The sequence below is a fragment of the Corylus avellana genome, chromosome ca5, assembly GCF_901000735.1.
Source record: "Corylus avellana chromosome ca5, CavTom2PMs-1.0".
NCBI classification, from domain to species: Eukaryota; Viridiplantae; Streptophyta; class Magnoliopsida; order Fagales; family Betulaceae; genus Corylus; species Corylus avellana.
In genome coordinates, this window is record NC_081545.1 from 33026402 (window position 1) to 33047414 (window position 21013).

The 21013-nt window shown below is 36.5% G+C and overlaps 4 protein-coding genes and 1 pseudogene across 8 annotated transcripts in view; 2 read left to right on the plus strand and 3 right to left on the minus strand.

Moving 5' to 3' along the window:
* Positions 1–34: 34 nt before the first annotated feature.
* Positions 35–3150, minus strand: LOC132182187 (probable leucine-rich repeat receptor-like protein kinase At1g35710). The gene is made up of 2 exons (XM_059595374.1): positions 816–3150; positions 35–450 (listed from the first exon to the last, which is right to left on the minus strand). Exons 1-2 carry the CDS (start codon positions 3148–3150, stop codon positions 62–64), a joined length of 2724 nt encoding a protein of 907 aa, XP_059451357.1. The 3' UTR covers positions 35–61.
* Positions 3151–3700: 550 nt separating this feature from the next.
* Positions 3701–8317, minus strand: LOC132180980 (uncharacterized). Of its 5 annotated transcripts, XM_059594001.1 has the most exons (11): positions 8107–8317; positions 7723–7979; positions 7300–7466; positions 6537–6635; positions 6325–6393; positions 6116–6256; positions 5668–5757; positions 4730–4897; positions 4261–4339; positions 4011–4148; positions 3701–3906 (listed from the first exon to the last, which is right to left on the minus strand). In XM_059594001.1, the coding sequence occupies exons 1-10, from the start codon at positions 8223–8225 to the stop codon at positions 4021–4023; spliced, it is 1317 nt and encodes a 438-aa protein (XP_059449984.1). In that variant the 5' UTR covers positions 8226–8317; the 3' UTR covers positions 3701–3906; positions 4011–4020. The 5 variants fall into 5 exon arrangements, with proteins under 5 accessions (XP_059449984.1, XP_059449985.1, XP_059449983.1 ...); XM_059594002.1 differs by having other exon boundaries at positions 3701–4148; positions 7723–7998; positions 8156–8317; XM_059594000.1 differs by having other exon boundaries at positions 3701–4148.
* A 2055-nt stretch (positions 8318–10372) lies between these two features.
* On the minus strand, positions 10373–13355 carry LOC132181148 (uncharacterized). The gene is made up of 5 exons (XM_059594235.1): positions 12982–13355; positions 12806–12855; positions 11764–11887; positions 11544–11651; positions 10373–11322 (listed from the first exon to the last, which is right to left on the minus strand). The coding sequence occupies exons 1-5, from the start codon at positions 13154–13156 to the stop codon at positions 10691–10693; spliced, it is 1089 nt and encodes a 362-aa protein (XP_059450218.1). The 5' UTR covers positions 13157–13355; the 3' UTR covers positions 10373–10690.
* A 1542-nt stretch (positions 13356–14897) lies between these two features.
* LOC132182188 (uncharacterized) lies at positions 14898–18220 on the plus strand (annotated as a pseudogene).
* Positions 18221–19288: 1068 nt separating this feature from the next.
* The window catches only part of LOC132180354 (uncharacterized), a 3969-nt gene continuing 2244 nt past the window's right edge, over positions 19289–21013 (plus strand). Inside the window, exons 1-2 of the mRNA XM_059593146.1 lie at positions 19289–19343; positions 19456–19922. Of these exons, the coding sequence (XP_059449129.1) occupies positions 19320–19343; positions 19456–19922 (491 nt within the window). The 5' untranslated portion in view covers positions 19289–19319. The remainder of the gene's footprint in view (positions 19344–19455; positions 19923–21013) is intronic.

A 21013-nucleotide genomic window follows, 5' to 3' on the forward strand; every position in this document is an offset into this window, starting at 1 on the left:
AACATTTTTTATTCGTACAAGTTCATCAAACAATATGATACTCAACCTAATAACAAGCACTTCATAATTGAGTTTCATCCCCTGATCCAGCCATATATATTTCTTGGTTCCTTAGCTGCCATAGTGAAAATGCATGTAAAGGCTTGGCTATTGGCTTCTTTCGAGAAAGAAATTCTTGAGACACGTATTTCATTGTAGGCCGAGACTTTGGTTTGATTTGGAGGCATGCAAATGCTATTGCAGCGACAAGAAAAATATCCTGTGCAACCAGATAAGTTGGAGGTGGCAAACGTTGGTCTAATATTTCATGTAACATCACGTTTTGAGAAGACGGTGATGCTAATGAAGTTAAGAGTTCCGTTGGATGTCTTCCCATTAATATTTCCAATGCCACCACTCCAAAGCTATAAACGTCGCATTTTTCAGTAACTTTCATTGTATAGGCCAACTCTACATAAAAAAAAAAAAATAATAATAATAAAATAAATAAATAAATAAATTATTATTATTATTATTATTAAAAAAATGTAGAAACCTTTCTTTTTCTTTTCTTTTTTTTTTTTTTAAATTTTTAATCTTTAATTTTTAATACAGTGAAGTTGGTCAAAACTTTCCATTGCATTAAAATTATATAGTGAAAGTGGTTGTTTGCAATCACGCATGAATTGATTCAAATAGTAAATGATAAGGCAATCCTAAATATTGGGAAAGTCATTTGTTCCACTTTGTCGAGTTCAATGTTTTAAAATAATAGGCAGGACTGAGAAAAATAAATAAATAAACATATAAATTATAGCAACAAAAGAATTGTTCACCTGGAGCAATATAACCGTAAGTGCCCGCAATTAATGTTTGATTGGAGGAATCAGGATCAAGGAGTTTAGCAGTGCCAAAGTCAGAGACAAAAGCCTCTAGTTTCGAGTTTAATAAAATATTGTTGCTTGTTATATCTCGATGAACAATTGTTGGAATGCATTCATGATGCATGTAGGATAAGGCATGGGCGGTGCCTTTGATGACGTTCACCCTCTTGCTCCAATCCAATTCTATAGCTTCAACATCATTGCTCAGGACACAAAATAGGCTTCCCCTTTCCATATACTCATAAACCAAAAACATGCATCGTCTATGTAAACAGAACCCATGAAGTTTTATAATATTTCGATGCCGAATTTCTGTTAACACTTTTACCTCGTTCTTGAAACTCATATCAAAAGTTGGATTCTCAGCCTCCAATCGATGAAGTTTCTTCAAGGCAATCACTTTGCCACCAGGTAATTTTGCTTTGTAAACGCTGCCATAACCACCTGTTCCAATACAATATTTTATGTCAAAGTCCTCGGTTGCTTCAATGATATCTTCATATGCAATATGTCCATCGTAATTCCATATCGAGAACAAGTTCCCATTCTTTGTTTCTTTTGAGTTAGACTGGGTCTTCTTAACCTTGCATCTCGAGTGAAGAAAGCCGCCAAGAACTATGAATCCAAGAAAAATGGCGATTGGAACCAAAATTTCTAGTTTGGTTATTCTTGATTTGTTAGTAGTCGGGGAAAACTCAGGGCAAGGACGGAAAACCTTGAAGCTACCATTGCATGAATCCTTGTTGCCAATTAACATGTCGTATGCATAATGTGAAGAAGCATTATAATAATATTCACATGGAATTGCACAATTGAACGAATTATATGACAAATTGTGACTCATACTATAAGGCAAAAAAAAGGGAAGATTGCCGGTGAGATTATTTTGATCGAGAAACAAAAGATCCAAATTCTTCAAATTCTCCATTTCAACCGGGATGGAACAATTGATTTGATTTGCACTAAGCATCAAAGCATGCAAACCAGTTAAATTGCCTATAGTTGAAGGGATTGGACCACTGATTTGATTCCTGGAAAGGTCCATTTTGAACAAGTTCTTCAACATCCCCATTTCTGATGGTATGGAACCATTGATTTGATTTCTTGAAAGGTCCAAATAATTCAAAATACTTAAATGGCCTAGAGTCGAAGGGATTGGACCAATGAGCTTGTTATTGCTTAGGTCCAAGTAGGCCAAATCGTTTAGCATTCCCATTTCTGATGGTATGGAACCATTGATTTGATTCCTTGAAAGGTTCAAAATACTTAAATGGCTCAGAGTCGAAGGGATTGGACCAATGAGCTTGTTATTGCTTAGGTCCAAGTAGCGCAAATTGTTTAGCATCCCCAATTCTGGTGGTATGAAACCATTGATTTGATTTCCATGCATATCCAGACCCGTGAGATTAACTAAAAGCCCAAGAGATGAAGGGATTGGTCCAATGAAGTTATTTTCATTCAAATGAAACTCAACCAGGTTCTTCAAATTTCCCAATCTTTCAGGGATGAAACCAGTGATTTGATTAAAAGAAATGTCAAACCTCACTAATTGGGTGAGGTTTGCAAGTAAAAGAGGCAGCGTACCTGTCAAGTTATTGTTGGACAGATGAAGGTGAGAGAGTCGCGATAGAGTACCCATTTCAAGTGGAATACTCCCTTGAAGATTATTGTTGGACAAATCAAGATAAGTAAGTTTCGATAGAGTACCCATTTCAAGTGGAATACTCCCTTGAAGATTATTGTTGGACAAATCAAGATAAGTAAGTTTCGATGGAGTACCTATCTCAAGTGGAATACTCCCTTCAAGATTATTGTTGGACAAATCAAGATAAGTGAGTTTCGATAAAGTACCTATCTCAAGTGGAATACTCCCATGAAAATAATTACTAGACAAATCAAGAAAAGTGAGTTTCGATAGAGTACCTATCTTAAGTGGAATACTCTCCCCAAAATAATTATGGGATAGATTAAGACGGACTAAATTAGGGAAGAAAGAGAAGTTGAGATTTAACTTATCTAGATAGATCTGATTATTAGTCAAGTGAATCTCTGTAACGCTTCCACCAGCATTGCAAGTAATACCAGCCCAGTTGCAACGAGTTGAGGTATCGTTGCTGTTCCTGTAACCACTCCACCATCCCGCCTCCAGAAGAGCCTTTGCTTCTAGTTGTAGTGCTGATAATTCAGATGCTCCCACAAAATGAGCTCCACTATCCAAATAAGTTCCACACAACAGCATACATGCTAAGACCACAATGGAAATGGAAACGAAAACGGAGGATGCCATGTTTACAAGTGTATGACTGATGAGGGCAATCACAAAAGGGTTGATTGTCATCTATTACTCGGGACACTTTAATAAGAAAGATAGAGGGGACAGACTTTGTGGACTGGGAGTGAAGGTTCAGACCAATTATGTTGTGTTGACGTTGAATGAATGACTTCCAACGTAATTCTCACGAAATTCTTGTCCTTTCGAATCCTATGGAACTGCAAATTTTCCACCCTTATGCTTTCTCTGAAACCATCTTGGAAATTTCCTCCCACTTGCATGGTCGTTGGATGACTTGACTATTAGCCATGATTAATTTACAGGTCCCATATGAGGCAAACACAAGGAAATTCTTGTCTTTTCAAATCCTATGGAACTGCAAATTTTCCACCCGTATGCTGCTTCCCTGAAACCATCTTGGAAATTTCCTTTTGAGTATGATTGATGAGGGCAATGCAAAGGGCTGATTGTTATGTTCACACGACTTGGGACATTTCCATGCGAAAGATACAGAGGGATTGCGAGTGTGTGGAGACATAAGGACTGAAAGTCAAGGTTTGGTTTGGAAAAATTTAATAATTCTCGTTCCATTGCATCCGTCGAATTGCAGAATTTCACTGGAATTGTCCCACAATATTTCCAAGGAATCATCTGGGAAATGGGTTTGATTTAGGTGCTTTAAAAAAAAAAAAAAAATTACACAGCATTTTCAGTAGTTTTTTCAATAGTCGCGGGACTAGCTGCAAAACTTGCTCTTCGAAGCAGGGCTCCCTGTCGAAGATACATAAAATGAGGCATAAGATTGTAGACTCATTAAACATTGGAAAGCAAGTAGAAAAATGGTATGAAGAACAATATGATTAAAAATAATATACTTCTGCAATTTCAGTTCTCCACAATGAATTCTTGAATTTCTATTCCTGTATGACGTGCCCCTCCCTGTAATCTCAGTATAACTTCATCTCCAACTTCAAGTGAGGTCACAGGGATTGCTGTTTTTTGTAACCCAGCCCCTGCAGAAGATGGGATCAAGGTTCAACCCTATCATATGAGGAAAAAAAATACAATGAAATAAGAAAGTTGACAAACTAGAAACCAGTTGTTGAACTCAGAAAAGAAAAAAACCTTGGCAAGGACAAACAAGGGCAACCGTTTCTGCATTTTGTAGAAGGATGCTGTAAAGAGTTTGGTTTTCTGAATCTCTCTGCAAGAGCAGAATATAGATTGTAAAAGAGTATTACCAATTAGGTCTATTATAGTAGCAACAACTTCAGACATATTACAATTTCTAGGAGATATGAAAGATTAGCTAGATGACAAAGCAATATCCAACCAAGAACTTTTTTCTCCCGGAAAAATTATGCAATAGCATTTGCAGGGGCATAATAGCAACACAAATCTAGAATATGGGGGGAAAGCAAGGTTAGGAGATATTCAAACATATGAGAGATACAAGGCTGAGTGTTTTGTGGGATGTTGGGAGGGGGTTGGCAGTGTTTTTATCTTACATTTTTCAGTCACTGAGAAACTAAGAAAACTTCACTTGATTAAGTGTTATGAAACTATTTCTCTCAGTCCAATTTAAGACACAAACCTTTGCCTCAACAAGAATGAGTGGTCTAGTCTCTATCTTCACTCGCCCAACAATTGCAGTTCGTTGTTGGCCTTTTTGATCAACTACTATGACCTCTTTGCCCGTTTTTAACTCAGAAAGGTAGCAAGTCTTTCCTCCTGGAATGGCAACATAGGCATGTACTGGTCCCTGTACAGTTCGAAAGTATACTTGTAAGCAAGGCTGAATAATAATAAGGACATTAAACTGTCACCTAGGAAATGGCTCTGACAACTTTCAACTACTATTTGTGGCTGACTGGAATATTTATTTGTTTACGGAATAATTTCCTTTGCTTTACCAAATGGTAGGAAAATGTCCTATTTTCAGGGGGAAAAAAAAAGTGGTTGTTCACGGTTGCATCCCTTATTCACCATCAAAGAATTACAGAAAATGAGGCATATAATTCTAGACGCAGTTCAGCTAAAAAAGAGTAGCATATGTGCATGTGACAAGCTCTGTTGTCATAATGACCTCATAATGCTTAACAATATTCAGAATGGGTAAAATATATGATACTAGTACACGCATGAGAAAAACAAGATTTTATCACTTCTACAGAGTTTGAAGACAACTTCAAAATTTATAAAGGGTTCATCACTAACTACAATGAAGAATTTTACATGATCCTAAAACATTAAGAACCAAGTAGACTCATTATAAATGGTATGAAAAGTAATATAAATAAAAATGATATACTTTTGCGTTTCTGTCAGTTCCCAAGTTTTGCACAACCATGGTAGAGCATGATAAGTTGAAGTAATCAAATGAAGCTTTATAAGTTAAAGGTACTAAAATGGGTCACCATTAACTTGAGGATTGATATGCCAAACCATTGGGTTTAGAGTACTTACCAAGATTTACCATGAAAAACAATTCATTGAAATATCATCTCTAACAAATTCAAAGCCAAAACTTACCGCATTAACTCGAAAAGGCCTGCTTGCAATATAATTTGACTCCAAGCATTCTGAGTGCACAAGAAATAATCCCCTTGCAAGAGATCCAACCTAAGGAACACAGATCATAATATAACGGCATTCCAATCAGTTAGCTCAATAGTGAAATTTGCCCATCGACCCCAAACAACACTTAAGGGGGTGAATACATGTTTTCCCATAATCACAACCAACAAAATATTTCAACCACACACAATATCACCAAAATTAAGTAAAGCAATAAAGAGATCAAACACAATAATTTTAGTGACGAAGTGGAAACTTTTTGAAGAACACTTCAAAATTAAAACTAATTTACAACTAAAGGTTTACAACTAACCCAATTTTGACACTGAATATGCCAACATAAATTCTAACAAATAATAAGTCATGCGAGGAGCAAATTATAGACGAGAAAACAAAAGCATACCAGAAGTCCTTCACCAGGTCTCATGAGGCTACAAAGATCCACACAAACTCGATCCCCCATTCCAACTACTTGAACTCGAGTTACAGTAGCTTTGGTCAAGCTCATGAGATTGCTCAATTCATTTCTTCTGTCAAAATAGTCCTGAAAACTTTTATATGATAAGAAGCCACACTTTACTACTTAACAAGCCCTATCAGAAATCAAATTACCTTGAGCTGAAAAACAGCTTCAGTGTTCTCAACTTTTAAAATAACTCCACCCAGACCTTGCTCCAAGGCCTGCAAACACAGAAAATGAATATTGAAAGGAGGTCATGATGCATCACCTATAGAGCCAAATTGACAATTTTGATAACTGAAGCATCTCTTCGAACATATGAAGCTCAGTTGCTGATCCTAATCTTAGAGCATCTAAATTATACCTCAAGGAAGACTTGTGCTTCAGAATGATTTTTTGAGATGGCAAAAACTGTTTTTTGAGAGCCTTGGAATGCAGCAACAATATTCTCTGCAGGAATTACCTTTAGAAACACAAAATCAGTGACCAATTCAGAAGTGCTTTATATTGAAAATGGCAGGTACAGGGATAGGTTAACTGGAAGGTGCTGGAAACAAAAAGTGCAGCATAGACTATATTTGTGCTCAAAACATCCATGAATATGGTCCATATAATGCAGATGAGCTGGTGTGACTGTATAATGGAAAGTGTACTAGGTTCAATGATTAGAAGCAACGAAACACGCAAAAAAGCAAGATTATCTCCGGATACAAAGACAGGCATGTAAAATGAAAGCTAAGAAGTTTCCATCAAAGTCATTGTAATAAAAGGATTCTGTTGATTAATTCAAAAGCAAGTTTAGAGAAAATGTGATTCAGCATGTTGTCATCTTTAACGAGATCAAGAATTATTATATAACTTCACACAATACCAGGTATCTTCCAAGTCATGGACCAAGTAGCAAAGACTTTGCATCAATTTCCAATATTCAATGCTCTTACTAAAAAATGAATTGTTCCGACTTTACAGATATCCACAGTTTTAGAGAAAGTTGATTTCTTTTTAACTTAGCTTAAACAACTCCACAAATAACAATGGGTGGTTGATATGCAGTACTTGAAGGCCAATTCAAGAAAATAGAAACAAATTTTATGTGAATTATCCTAAGCAGTCAGCAACAGGCCTACCTGCCAATCTAGCAAATTGATAACAACATTCTCTGCCTGCCCATTTGCGGGTTGGAGCTGCTGTAAGTCTTGTGGATTTGAAACCTCAAAAACTGTGGCAACCCTTCTATTCTCACCATCAAAAATGCCTCCCTCTTCAATATACAGAGGACTTATTAAGGCGATTGCTGAAAACCCATAACCAAAATTAAAAACTAAAAAAGTCGGATAAAATTATTGGCAAAATTAACATGACTCATGCTTTGACAAAAATATAGTGAAAACCACCAAAATCCTCACATGGGTCACAGCAATGTACCCAATTTTTTTCTTGTACTTATTTTGATCTACGAAGCATAGAGCACACAATTATATAAAATTAGCTCACAAGCTAATCGTAATGTAGATATACAAAAGAACAAGAGGGGGTCATAAGGAGCTTACAAGACCACTCATTGGCGAGTTGTCGATCCTGGGATGAGAAAACGAAGGTATTCCATCCTCTCTCCACGGCGGCCGTCATGACCTCTTTGCTTTTTGTCCAAATCCACACCGTCTTCAATTTCTCGTACGACCCAAAAGACGACGTCGTCAAAGAGGAATGAGAAGCACACATTGCGACACAAGAACAGCGTTGCAACAACTGGGTTGCCTTGTAATTGTTAGCATTCGATGAACGATAATTGACCAATGAATTTGATCTGAAAAAGTTCCATTTATCTGCGAATATTATTCGACTGAACAAACATTAATTCTGAACGAGAAAGGACGTGGAAAACTTGAGTAACTTGGAATGACATGAAATATAGGTAGATGAAATTGATTTACATGGGGGTTGAGGCAGTTGAGAAATGGTAATGTCGAGCAGTGGAATAACCTGAATTGAGAGTAAAACAGGGGAATTGTTTGGGTATTCGGACCAAAGAAGCAGATAACAGCACAACCATCCCACTTCTTCTTCTTCTCGTCCTCCTTTTGATGTACAGATTTGGATATTAATCGTTTTCTCAGGTGACGCCAGGTCAAGTTGGGTCTGGCATTCAGCTCCGCCAGATAAAGCTGATGCAATTTTTTTTTTTCTTTTTTATGTGCATGTAATATGATAAAAAAAAATAAAAATAAAAATAAAAAGATGGTACAACCAATAAGGTCATTTAATTTTTATGGCATTATAATTCTCATACACAACAATTTTTATTCATATAAGTTATTCAAATAATATGATACAAGTAACAAGCATTTGATAATTGAGCTTCATCCCTGATCCAACTATATATATTTTTTGTTTCATTAGCTGCCATAGTGAAATTGCACGTAAAGGCTTCTTTTGAGAAAGAAATTATCGAAATACACATTTTTTTTTTTATAGGCGGAGACTTTGGTTTAGTGTTTAGGCATGCAAATACTATTATTGCGACAAGGAAAATATATGTGCAATCAGATGGTTTGGAGGTGATTGACGTTAATCTAATATTTCATGTAACATCACATTTTGAAAAAATGATGTCGATAATGAAGCGAGGAGTTTTATTGGATGTCTTCCCATTAATATTTTGAGTGACACTACTCCAAAGTTATAAACATCATATTTTTTTTACTAATTTTTATGGTATAGGCCAACTCTGCATGTAAAAAGAAGAAAAATAAAAACTACTATAAATGTGAAAACTTTTTTTTTTTTTTTCTTTTCTTTTGGTATATTTTTCGATGCAAATAAGTTGGTCAAAGCTCGGCATTGCATACAAATTTCACTGTGAAAGTTGTTATTTAGTATATTTACAAAAATGCACGAATCGATTCAAATAGAATTGGCAACGTAACCCCACTAGAACAAATACTGGGAAAGACATTTGTTCTGTACGTCTAGTTCTACCTTCTATTGAATAATAGGCAACACTGAAAAAAAAAAAATACAAAATACAAAATACAAAATACAAAATCCATATAATTTATAGTAAGAAAAAGAATAATAGCGTAGCTCTGCTCACCCACGGTTGAGTCTCGGCCAGACTCACGGCAAGGTCGCAGCCAGACCCACAACAAACCCACGGTGGGTCTTTGGCCGAGACCCGCCTAGGTCACCGTGGTTTTTTTTTTTTTTTTTTAATAACCCTTTTTTATTATTATTTTTAAATTTGAGAGTTTTTGAAATTTATGGAATCTTCTCAAAACGCACAGTAGCTCATGATCTAAAGTGAAATTTCCTTTAAAAAAAAAAATATGTGAGAGATCACACTTGGCTATTAGATTAGGTCGGAGGAATTTTCCAAAATTTCTGTCCTTCGAATAATTAAAAGATGTGATATAGGACTTAAAAAAAGAAAAAGGAAAAATACACTTTACCCCCTAAAGTATCCACGCATTTACGTTTTGGCGCCCAATGTTTAAAAAGTGACATAAACCCCCCCAAGTTTCAGACGTTAACAAAAAAACCCATCCGTTTATTTTTGCCGTCACTTTTGACGGAAACCAAGTCACGTGCGTGGCATGTGACATTTTTCAACCAAAAAGTTCAAAAATACCCTCGGGGTAAAGTGTAAACATAAATTATTTCCGGGGGTAAAGTGTAAACATAAAAAAAATAAAATAAAATAAGCTTATTTAAGAAAACAAAAACAAAAAACAAAAACTCAAGTTAATTACCTTTTTAGTACCAATGTTCTCACTTTTTTTAATTTTTTCTCACCTAGGATACAAATCGTATCACAAATAGTACGTGAGTTATCGAAAAATACCAACTTGATACCTCTATTACATTCTGTTAGCCCAAACTAACAGAATGCCATGTATCACCCCCAAAAAAGCCACATGTCCTTAAAAAAAAATAATAATAATTACAAAAATAACTTCTTTTTTTTTTTAAAAAAAAAAAAAAATGCCACAGGTCCTTAAAAACTGAAAACAAATTATGGATATGCTACAGTTGACATCGAGCAGAAGATAATGTTTAGATTATTGTGGAGTAAGCATTGGTAAATCTAGTTAGATTAAATCTTGGGTCTCATCCAAAGTTCTAGTAACTATATAGAGGGGAATTTGAGTTCTTGAACTTTATCATTTGGTACTTAAGAAATATCAAGTACCAAAACCAAACTTAGTTTTAAGAGATTAGCTACTTAGACCAAAAATGAAATTATAACAAGATTCCAAACCACAAAGACATAACAAGCCGGTGTTCAAATACAATATCCTCTGTATAGCTAGAACACAAAAGCATTATTGAAGCATTGGAAGACCCAACAAAAAACCATTACACAAGCTCGAACGATTCAATCTTCAAGCTTGGAAAGAACAGACATCTCTTGATGTGTCATTCACAAGGTTAAACTTGTTATCTATGACTAATCAGATGAAGGCCGAGTTGAAAACTTGAAAAGCGTGTAAGCTTGTAAGGCTTTCTTGTTATCTATGACTAATAAGATGAAGGTTTAGTTGAAAACTTGAAAAGCATGTAATGCTTGTAAGAGTATCCAGGACTCACAATTGTAGATGGGAAATTGGGGTGGTTGACTGAGTCAGGAAATGCTTGAGTCTCCAAACATAGCGCGGCGTGTGGTTGGTACACAAATCCACCTTTTCCCTTCACATCCTTGAGAAAGTTGGCAGTATAGAACTGCACACCTGGAGCATTTGTTGACAGCTCCAACACCCTTCCTGACTTCTTCTCGTGCACCACTGCTGCTGGCTTCATCCTAAAGCCAGCCCGCCCATCAAGCACATAGTTGATATCATAACCAGTTGGTAGCTTTTTAATCCTGCTACCAACGATGTGGGGTTTGAGGAAATCATAGGGTGTTCCTTTCACGGGAACAAGTTTTCCAGTTGGAATAAGATGGCTATCAACAGCTGTGATGCGGGATCCAAAGATCTGGACCTCATTGGAAAGGATATCGCCGCTATTATGGCCACCTAAGTTCCAGTATGTGTGCTGAGCCAGATTCACTGGAGTAGGCTTGTTTAGAGCTTTGGCTTTCATTGTTACACTCAATTGGCTGTTCCCAAGGAGCGTGTAGCTGACAATGACAAAGAGAGCACCAGGAAACCCTGCAGAACATACAAGACAATCCGTAACAAAACAAGTGGGGTTCTTTATTTTCAACCAAAGAATGGTTCACCAGCTCATTATTTGAGATTGTCTAAATAAAAAAGACAACCATCACTTTGTACATTCTTATGTATGTCTATAAGTATCATTCTCTCATTGATATAAGAATTGAGAGAGCAGATATGGAGGTAAAGTTCAGTAGAAATAAAGAGTTACATGCCTTGGTCGCCATCAGGGCTGAGATAGGAGAAAACAATGCGAGGAGCATGACCTTCATTCTTATGCGCTCTCACCTTCCAAACAACATCACTAAATCCTCGAGAGCCACCTATATATGAAAATGATCAAATAAGCAACCCGTTGCAACAAATAGAAAAAATCAAATTTTAACAAATGTTTTCTCTCCTGGGGCAGAAGGGGACCAAATGAGAATAATGTACCATGAAGTGTGTTATTCCCTTCATTTGCAACTAGTTTATAATGGGTTCCATTCCAAGTAAACTGTGCGCCTCCAATTCTGTTAGCAACCCGTCCAACAACAGCACCGATGTATGATGAATCGTTCTAGAGAGGTTGCAAAATTTGCAATAAGTTGTCAGTTTTTTGGCAAAAGAAAACAAAAATAAAAACAAAATATTAGGAATAAGAACTACAATGGGCTTAGCCTACAACAGTAGGCTCTAATTGCATGAGGGAGTACCAAGACTTTGCTAGAATGCTCCTCTATCCCCACAAACACCCTTATTGCTTAAGAAAAATTTAGAAAAACCCAGTTTGATAAAATCAAATCTCATCTCCATTCCGGTTAGTGACTCACTGAAGTGCATCAGATACATCATGAATTTTAAAGTCTAGCATATACATGTGACCAAGGGAAACTTTAAGCACTAAAGCTCCAACCAGGAAAAGTCAAAGTTATTGCACCTAATGTTACATAAGAAAGCCACCGAAAATAATAACTAAAATTGAAATTTCCTAATCATCAAACTCGGCTAAATAAGCTCCAACCAGGAAAAGTCAAATAGCTTCCTTAGAAAAATCATAAATGTGCCTACTACCATAACTTCTACTCCAATTTTATAGTAAAGAAGAAGAGTTAATTACAAGGAGCCTTAAATGCGAATTCCCACCTTTTATAAAATGTAAAAATTTAAACTTTCCATTTTCATTGGGTGTTGAAATTATGTGTCTTCTATATGGGCTGTCACCTCAATAAAATTTCCACAACAAGTTAAAGAATATGGTCACGAGGTGGGTCGGCTAATCAGTATTTAGAGGAAAAATATTTACAAACGACAAAACGCACTGCAAATACTGCCATCACAGTTCTGTTTGAACTTTGATTGAGAGAGAGAAAGAGAGGCAATGTGGATCTATCCAACAAAATAGTCTCAGATTTTCGTATAACATAAACACGTCTCAAAAAAAAAAAAAAAAAAAAAAAAGAGATAAAACATTGCTGCATATGAAGCAAAAACTCACCTGGTACTCCTTGATTGAATCATACCCAAGAACAACATCAGCTAGCTTCCCTGAAAAGAAACACGAAAACGGATTAAAGATGGAGAGTAATAATAGCATGGGACAGAAATTCTTGAGGAGGAACCAAATATCAAAAACTACTCAGAAAAACCAACATTAAAATTCAGAGAACATACCATTTTTGTCAGGGAGATGAAGTGAGACAATGGTTGCACCCCAGTTGGTCAAGTTGACAGAGATATTACCCTTCTTCAGCTGATAGAACCCAATCTGTTCCTTTCCTGCATAGCCATTGACAAGCCCAAATGCAGCTAGAACGATGAAACAACAGAGCACAGATATCTTGGACATTTTTTTCAGAAAGAATAGTCTAATCAGATTAGACAATCGATCTGTTTTCACGTTCTGGATATCTGAGAATGATTAAAATCAAATGGGTCTTACTTAAAATACGCGGAAAAGAGTGAGTTTTTGTGCTTAAGAGAGATTATAGGCCATGGATTGAAGCAGATAAAAGGATTGAGACTATATAGGCAACGCCTTGCTCCCTCAAAGCCAATTGTTTTTGACTTAGTAAAGGGCTAAAAGGCCCATTGCGCGAACATCGTTGATGCCGTGGGGCCCAACAAAATTCTCATTTTCTTCAAGAGGGTCCCCACAAATTCTAATTTAATTTACTCTGTTTTGTCAAGATTCCCATATAAAAAGAAAGCCAAATAGATACTTCATTGACCCGGCCCTCACGGTGCGGGTCTTATGTCACGTGGTCACCAGACAGTCGCACGTGACGGGGACAGTGAAAATGCGTGGTTTACAATATACAGACAGATTAACCAATGAGCTTTTGTTTACGAAAAATAATACAGAAATTGCTTACTTCAAAAATCATGGTTATGATAATTTAATTGAACATATGCATTATTTAATTATTAATTAAGTCACCTATTGGATAGTTGACTTTTTAATATAAAAAAATGTTATATGTATTTGGTATTGAAGATTGGCCGTTAGATCCAGATCTGCCAATCAATTTTATCAGAAGTTTTTCCAAGAAAATTATTAATTGTTCATGTGGTCCTCACTGATTTTATTATATTTGATATAATATAAATATTGCGTAAGAATTATGATTACAACGTTGTTAAAGTTTTACCTAAAAGACAAATGGAGGGATTGATCTAAACCATCTATTTTTCCTGAGGGAGGAGGACCATTGGATTGAAGTTGTTTTTTTTTGCTTCTTAGAGTATGGAGCAAATTAGGAAGATTCAGCACAGTATAGCATTACCACAATAATGTTGCCCAATGGAGTCTTAGTCCAAAGAAGAAACTTATCAACTCAGTTTTGTATTAATTCAGATTCTTTTTTCCTAATAAGGTAGGGTTTGGGTCAAGGAGGACGGATTTGGAATTTACTTCCAATCATTGGCGATATTCTTCAATGTTTTCGCATTTGAACTACCTTGAAAATCCCCGGTAGTGCTAATTCTATAACACATCAACTCGCTTTTTGGGCTGCTATACCAATAGGACCTATGGTAGCATTCCCATTACTAGTCTGTTTTTTTTAGCTGCTGTTTGTATTAATAGTGGGAATAACCACTTTTTTAATTTCTTTTTTCCTTCTCCCGGTTTGAAGAAAAAAAGAAAAAGAAAAAGGGGTTGACGGATTTGGGCCATGTGCATATAATCCTTGGGCCATGGGACCATTGAGAACAAAATAATACACTCTGAAAATTTTTTATACCATACCAAATTTGGATTTGGTTTTGATTTCAGTTGTAAAATCAAGAAAAACAAAAACAAAGACAATAACAACGCGCGTGTGATTTAAGGGGGTTAAAGTGATTTAACCCCATAGTATAACATATATGTTATGAATTTTGAGATTTGGATCCAAAAATATCATTCGTAGCCTTGCAATATTTGACCAGCTTGTACATACAGTTGTACTATAATATATATGTCGTAGCCACTAGCCAGGGATATGTAGTGTGGCCATTGATGAACATGTAGGTTTTACTCATACGTTATAAATAAAGGACACCAAGAACAAACTGGGACTCCACTTCAATGGCATCTCATAGATCATATGGCAGTCGTTTTCGTTTTTTCTCCTGTGCATCTTTTGTCTACTGGCTTGCACAGCTACTGCAGATTCCCACGTAAATCTCTCACACCCATTCTCGCGCTCTTTCTCTCTCTCTCACGCACACAAAACTGGTTGAATCATGGGGGAGACTTGTTATAATAGAAGATATGCCAACAGGGAGACCAAGCTCAGCCCTGCAACCGTTTCCAAGCTCCAACTCAAGTGGAAATTCTATGCAGGCAAAGATATTACTGCAACACCCGCAATTTACAATGATACCTATTATAATGCTCTGATACCATGTTAAAATGCTTTGATAGCATGTTGAAATAATGGAGAGATATAGAAGCGGAAGAATAATAGAGAGAGCGGAAGCACACAATGGACTACATTGTATTATATTCTGTTAGAATATATAATGAATACGAAAGCATCTATTTATAGAGAGGTATGGCTTTAATAGTAGGAAAGATGCAGCCTGAAATAAAAGCCAATATCTTGAAAGTAAATAACAAGTAAATAACATTAACATAATATTCTTAATGGTGCCCTTTATTTCCCAAGCTGGAACTGCTTCATCTACGCCATCAAAACATCCGATGGATCACTTGTGTGGAAGAAGAACCTGCAGAAAGTAATGGGCCTTAACGCAACGGGTTTTGTATCATATGTGAACTGGACAGTATCAAGATCAACGCCAACGGTAGCCGGTGACCTGCTCATCATTGGAATCTATGGGTCAGCCATCGTTATTGCCGTACTTTAAAAGGTCAACTGGGAAGCTTGTTTGGTCAACCCATCTCGATGGCCATGCATCAGGGCTTATCACCATGTCCGGAACTTATTACAAAGGGTTAGTGATCACTCAATTTTACCAACTGATTCTTATCTTAAGATTTTGCATAATTCTAATTCTTGCCTCCTGTAACCATAACTTATATATATATATATATTTTTCAAATGTTCGTACTAAAATTAAACACAGCATTTGATAGTACGTGTTGTTGGTGGGATAAAATCACTTTCTCCCGCCAAGATTCATGAGACACTAAAAGAAGAAAGAGCGCAGAATAACAATATTCGGCAATTACACATAAACGCAAAATTTATGTGATTTACCGCTAAGGGCTATGTTCATAGAGTTGCAGCAGATTTCACTATTTGGAGAACGTTAAAGGAGGATTACAAAATAAGAGCATTGATTAAACTGTTCAACGGCCTCTAAAACCTTTATAGGAAGCCTCTATAGAAAATCTCTATAAAAAATCCCACTATTCTCTATGATATTTGCTGTCAATATTTGGCTCTCAAAAAAACATAATTCGATAGTCTAAAAAGGCAGCAGTAGAAATTATAGGTTTTAAAGCGGTACGTCCAAACGGCCTAGCCACCCGTTCGGATGCGTATAGAGTTTGTGAACCCGTTGCCCTGCCTATCCAGAAACACAAATGCACTGTCCGGACATGGCCAAAAAATCAATGCTCTCGGCTCTTGTCCAAACACCATTAAGGCCCGTCCAGACATGTTTGATTTCTGGTGACTCTCCCATCCGGTCGGAAACAGCTTGTTCGAACGCACACGCATAAATACCAAACTCCACCAGCTCTAACACGTGGTGTGTTATCCATGTGAATTTACTTATTTGTTATGTTTGAAATATATACTTTTGACGCAAAAAAAAAAAAAAGGAAGGATATTCAGATCTAAGCTCATGTCCAGCACCAATCATTAAGTCAACGTAAATAATATAAAAACCTTGCATGATTTGCCTCTCATTTGGTCAAATTGAGACAATCGGGGACAAGCACGCATTCACCACCTCATTGCGGGACGAGATAAGAATTAATTGGGTTTCAATTATTAGTATATATATATATATATATATATTTTCAATTTGAAAGTCAAGAGTATTAATTTTATAGTTCAATAGATGTGATATTTGCTTCATTTGATTTTTGTAGGGTTTCTATTCCTTCCATATCAATTGAATAGTAGTTTAAAGGGTTCATGAGCTTTTTCCAAAATATTTCATTGCCAACAGATTTTTAAGTCATCTCATATGATATTTATACTACATTTGATTTTTGTAGGGGTTTCTATGTTGGTACATCTTCATTAGAAGAAGGTTTTGGTATCGAACAATGTTGCACCTTCCGTGGCAGCTTTTCCAAATTAGATGTCCGTTCAGGCAAAATCTTGTGGCAGACCTTTATGTTGCCAGACAACCACAAGAAGAATGGAGAGTATGCTGGGGCTGCTTTTTGGGGAAGCAGCCCATCCATTGATGTCTCAAGAAACCATGTCTACATCGCCACTGGGAACTTGTACTCAGTTCCCTTAAATGTAAGCCAATGTCAAGAAAGGGAAAACAATCAAACAATACCAACCCACCCAGATGAGTGTGTGGAGCCCGATAACCACTCAGAGTCAATCCTGGCGCTTGATCTACACTCTGGCAAGATCAAATGGTTTCACCAACTAGGAGGCTATGATGTGTGGTTCCTTGCATGTAACAATTAATCTTTCAACCCCGAATTGTCCAGCAGGTCCTAACCCAGATATGCCGATTTCGGGGAGGCGCCACTGATGTTAAGCATAAAGAAGAATAAAACAAAATTAGATCTTGTTGCTGCTGTGCAAAAAAGTGGATTTGCATGGGTTTTGGATCGCAATAATGGCAACCTCATCTGGTCCACAGTAAGTCCAGCAAAAATAATGATTGAGATCATATGGACCGATCACAACATTACTTATCGTGTGATGGATTAAATCTTGACCTCTATCTTAGAATATATATATCATTGCCACTATTTTCTCATATGATATCAATTGCACAATTTTCTTTATGATATTGATGTAGGAAGCTGGACCTGGCGGGCTTTCGGGAGGGGGTACTTGGGGAGCAGCCACTGATAATAAAAGATTATACACCAACATTGTTAACTCTGGTCGCAAGAACTTCACTCTCAAACCGTCTGAGAAAATGACAACCGCCGGTGGATGGGTGGCAATGGATGCTGACAATGGCAAAGCCCTATGGTCCACGGCCAATCCTAGCAATGCAACCTCTGTGGGCCCTGTTACTGTGGCTAATGGGTTGCTCTTTGCAGGATCCGCACATCCAAAAGGACCCATGCATATATGCAATGAACGCCAAAACTGGGGAAATTCTATGGTCTTATGAAACTGGAGCCACCGTGTATGGCGGCATGTCGGTGAGCGATGGATGTGTAGATGTTGGGAATGGATACGTGGTTAATCTTGCTATTTTTAATCCATCCTTCACTGCTGGAACGTCACTCTTTGCCTTTTGCCTCCCATGAATAAATATAAAAACGTTAATATGCACTTTTTCATTCAGCCTTTTCTTTGAAAATTTATTGTACGTGTACTTAATTATTTTTCTTTAATTTCGATCTCATGATGTGAAGATCATTGCAATATGGTTCAAACTTCAGACGATAGTGATAGCAGGCAAAGGTGCACTACTGTGTGCAGTTTACAATTCAAGTTATACACAATAGTACAAATATAAAAAAAAAAAATTAAAAAAAATGTAGATTTCTTAGTTTTAAGGAAAGTCTAGAGAAAATTGCCGCATTTTGAGGGTTTGATACGTGGTGATTTTGAAAAGTGGCGAGTTAAAATAAAAAAATAAATTTTCTCGTCAAAATTTAACTGGAGCTTAGATAGTTGACATAAAATGATCCGAGTACAAAAAAGTCAATCGGATGTGATTTGGAGGTGGTTGCATGAATGAATGAGACTTAATAGAGTTATTCAATACTTTCAATATTGAATTTGAATAAAAATAAAAATATAATTTATCTTTAAATTAATAATGAGTACTCTTGTCCGAATTGTACATCCCCTATATATTACACATCAGCCGGAAGATATTGCTTTATTTGACAATTTCTTCACCAATTGAGTTGACATTCATAATAATATAATATGTCATATGCTCCACGAATTTTGTAGGATTGGGATCGTATCATTTCGTATATATCCTTGTGGTATTTGATGTTGTAATAATTCATTCTTAAGAGTTAAATGAGCTAGTTTAATTTGGAAATGGTTTTGATTTTCTCTTTTATTCAAAATAAAATAAATAATAACTTAAAACGCAAAACATCATAAATTACTTTTATATATATCACGTCACAACTAAAAAGGGAAAAATAACTTTAGGCAGGAAATGAGAACACGGAACATGTAGGATTTGATGTTTCACTCAAATTCAAAGTTGAAATAGCTTTGGAGTACACGCTACAAATTAATATATGTTATATAAGAACTACTCCCCGGATGTTCAACACACTAAGAACAGATTGGGACTCCACTTCAATGGCATCTCACGGCTCAAATGGAAATGGCAGTTGCTTCTTCTTTCTCCTCTGCCTGTTTTCTCTCCTAACCTTCATGGCTACTACTGCACTTTCCCATGTAAATCTCTCTCTCTTACACAAACACACGCATCCATGCATAACTATCACAAGTTTTGATGTCATACTAATTATTAACGTAAGTTTGTTTTGGTGTTTAATTGGTTATATAGAAAGAAGATAAACAAAACTGGTTGAATCATGGTGGAGACTTGTATAATAGAAGATATGCCGACAAGGAGACCAAGATCAGCCCTGCAACTGTTTCCAATCTCCAACTCAAGTGGAAATTCTATGCAGGCAAAGATATTACTGCAACACCTGCAATTTTCAACGGTACCCTTTATTTCCCGAGCTGGAACGGCTTCGTCTACGCCGTCAAAACATCCGATGGATCACTTGTATGGAAGAAGAACTTGCAGAACTTAACAGGCCTTAACGCAACGGGTTTTGTACCAAATGTGAACTGGACAGTATCAAGATCAACCCCGACGGTTGCTGGTGACCTGCTTATCATTGGAATCTATGGACCAGCCGTTGTTATTGCCGTTGAAAGGTCAACTGGGAAGCTTGTTTGGTCAACGCAGCTCGACGGCCATGCATCAGGGATTATCACCATGTCCGGAACTTATTACAATGGGTTAGCAATCACTCATTCTTACCTCTTAATTCTAATTCTTGCCTGCAATCACCATAACTTGTATATACTTTTACCAAATGTTCGTATTAAAAGTAAACACATAGTGGATAGTACGTGCCTACGTGGTGGGTTATCCATATGAATTTAGAAGTAAAACGAATTAGGAAAGAATTTGTTATGTTTGAAATAAATTCTTTCGACCAGATAAAAAAAAAAAAAAAAAAACACCACTCACCGGTATCTTAGTTTATGTTTGGCAGTTACATTTCTTATTTATGGTATAAAGCAAACACAAGACGTAATAAGCAAAAGTATGCAGAAAGCCAAAACCCACGTTCGCATTTAAGTAGCGTTCAATCGATGCATTGAACAGAAGCACTAATGATGTGGGACGAGACAAGAATTAATGGATTGGGTTTGAATTATTAATATTTAACTTTATGTTTTTCTTTAATAATTCAAGAGTCAAGAATATGAATTTTGTAATTCAATACATGGGCTTGGCCCAAAATTAGTCAAATTAGGATTATGGTTTGGTCATTAGTCTATTTAAATGATTGCAAATTTTGTTTTAAGGTATATAACTCCTCTTTTTATTGGTGAGACTCTACCAAACTCTCAATGGTTGACCAGTAAAACTCTGTTTCTACTTGTTATGATAATTGTTAAGTGGGATTTATCTATTTCATTGGCACCAAATTTAAGTCATCCCATGTGATATTTGCTGCATTTGATATTTGTAGGGGTTTCTATGTTGGAACATCTTCATTAGAAGAAGGTCTCAGCATTGAACAATGTTGCACTTTCCGTGGCAGCTTTTCCAAGTTAGATGTCCGTTCAGGCAAAATCTTGTGGCAGACCTTTATGTTACCAGATAACCACAAAAAGACTGGAGAATATGCTGGGGCTGCTATTTGGGGAAGCAGCCCATCCATTGATGTCTCAAGAAACCATGTCTACATTGCCACTGGAAACTTGTACTCAGTTCCCTTAAATGTAAGCCAATGTCAAGAAAGGGAGAACAATCAAACGGTACCAACCGACCCAGATGAGTGTGTGGAGCCCGATAACCACTCAGACTCAATCCTGGC

Bases quoted from the DNA above. Each gene is read 5' to 3' on its own strand.
- LOC132182187 (XM_059595374.1), bottom strand. From the start codon at position 3,150: ATGGCATCCTCCGTTTTCGTTTCCATTTCCATTGTGGTCTTAGCATGT. The intron at 451-815 runs GTGAACAATTCT...TTTTTTATGTAG, and splicing joins TTACGGTTATATTGCTCCAG to AGTTGGCCTATACAATGAAA.
- LOC132180980 (XM_059594001.1), bottom strand. From the start codon at position 8,225: ATGGTTGTGCTGTTATCTGCTTCTTTGGTCCGAATACCCAAACAATTC. The intron at 6,636-7,299 runs GTAGGCCTGTTG...GTGTTTCTAAAG, and splicing joins TCAATTTGCTAGATTGGCAG to GTAATTCCTGCAGAGAATAT. The intron at 6,394-6,536 runs GTATAATTTAGA...CTGTGTTTGCAG, and splicing joins AAGCACAAGTCTTCCTTGAG to GCCTTGGAGCAAGGTCTGGG.
- LOC132181148 (XM_059594235.1), bottom strand. From the start codon at position 13,156: ATGTCCAAGATATCTGTGCTCTGTTGTTTCATCGTTCTAGCTGCATTT. The intron at 11,888-12,805 runs GTGAGTTTTTGC...CAACCTCTCTAG, and splicing joins ATTCAATCAAGGAGTACCAG to AACGATTCATCATACATCGG. The intron at 11,652-11,763 runs GTACATTATTCT...TTTCATATATAG, and splicing joins AGGGAATAACACACTTCATG to GTGGCTCTCGAGGATTTAGT.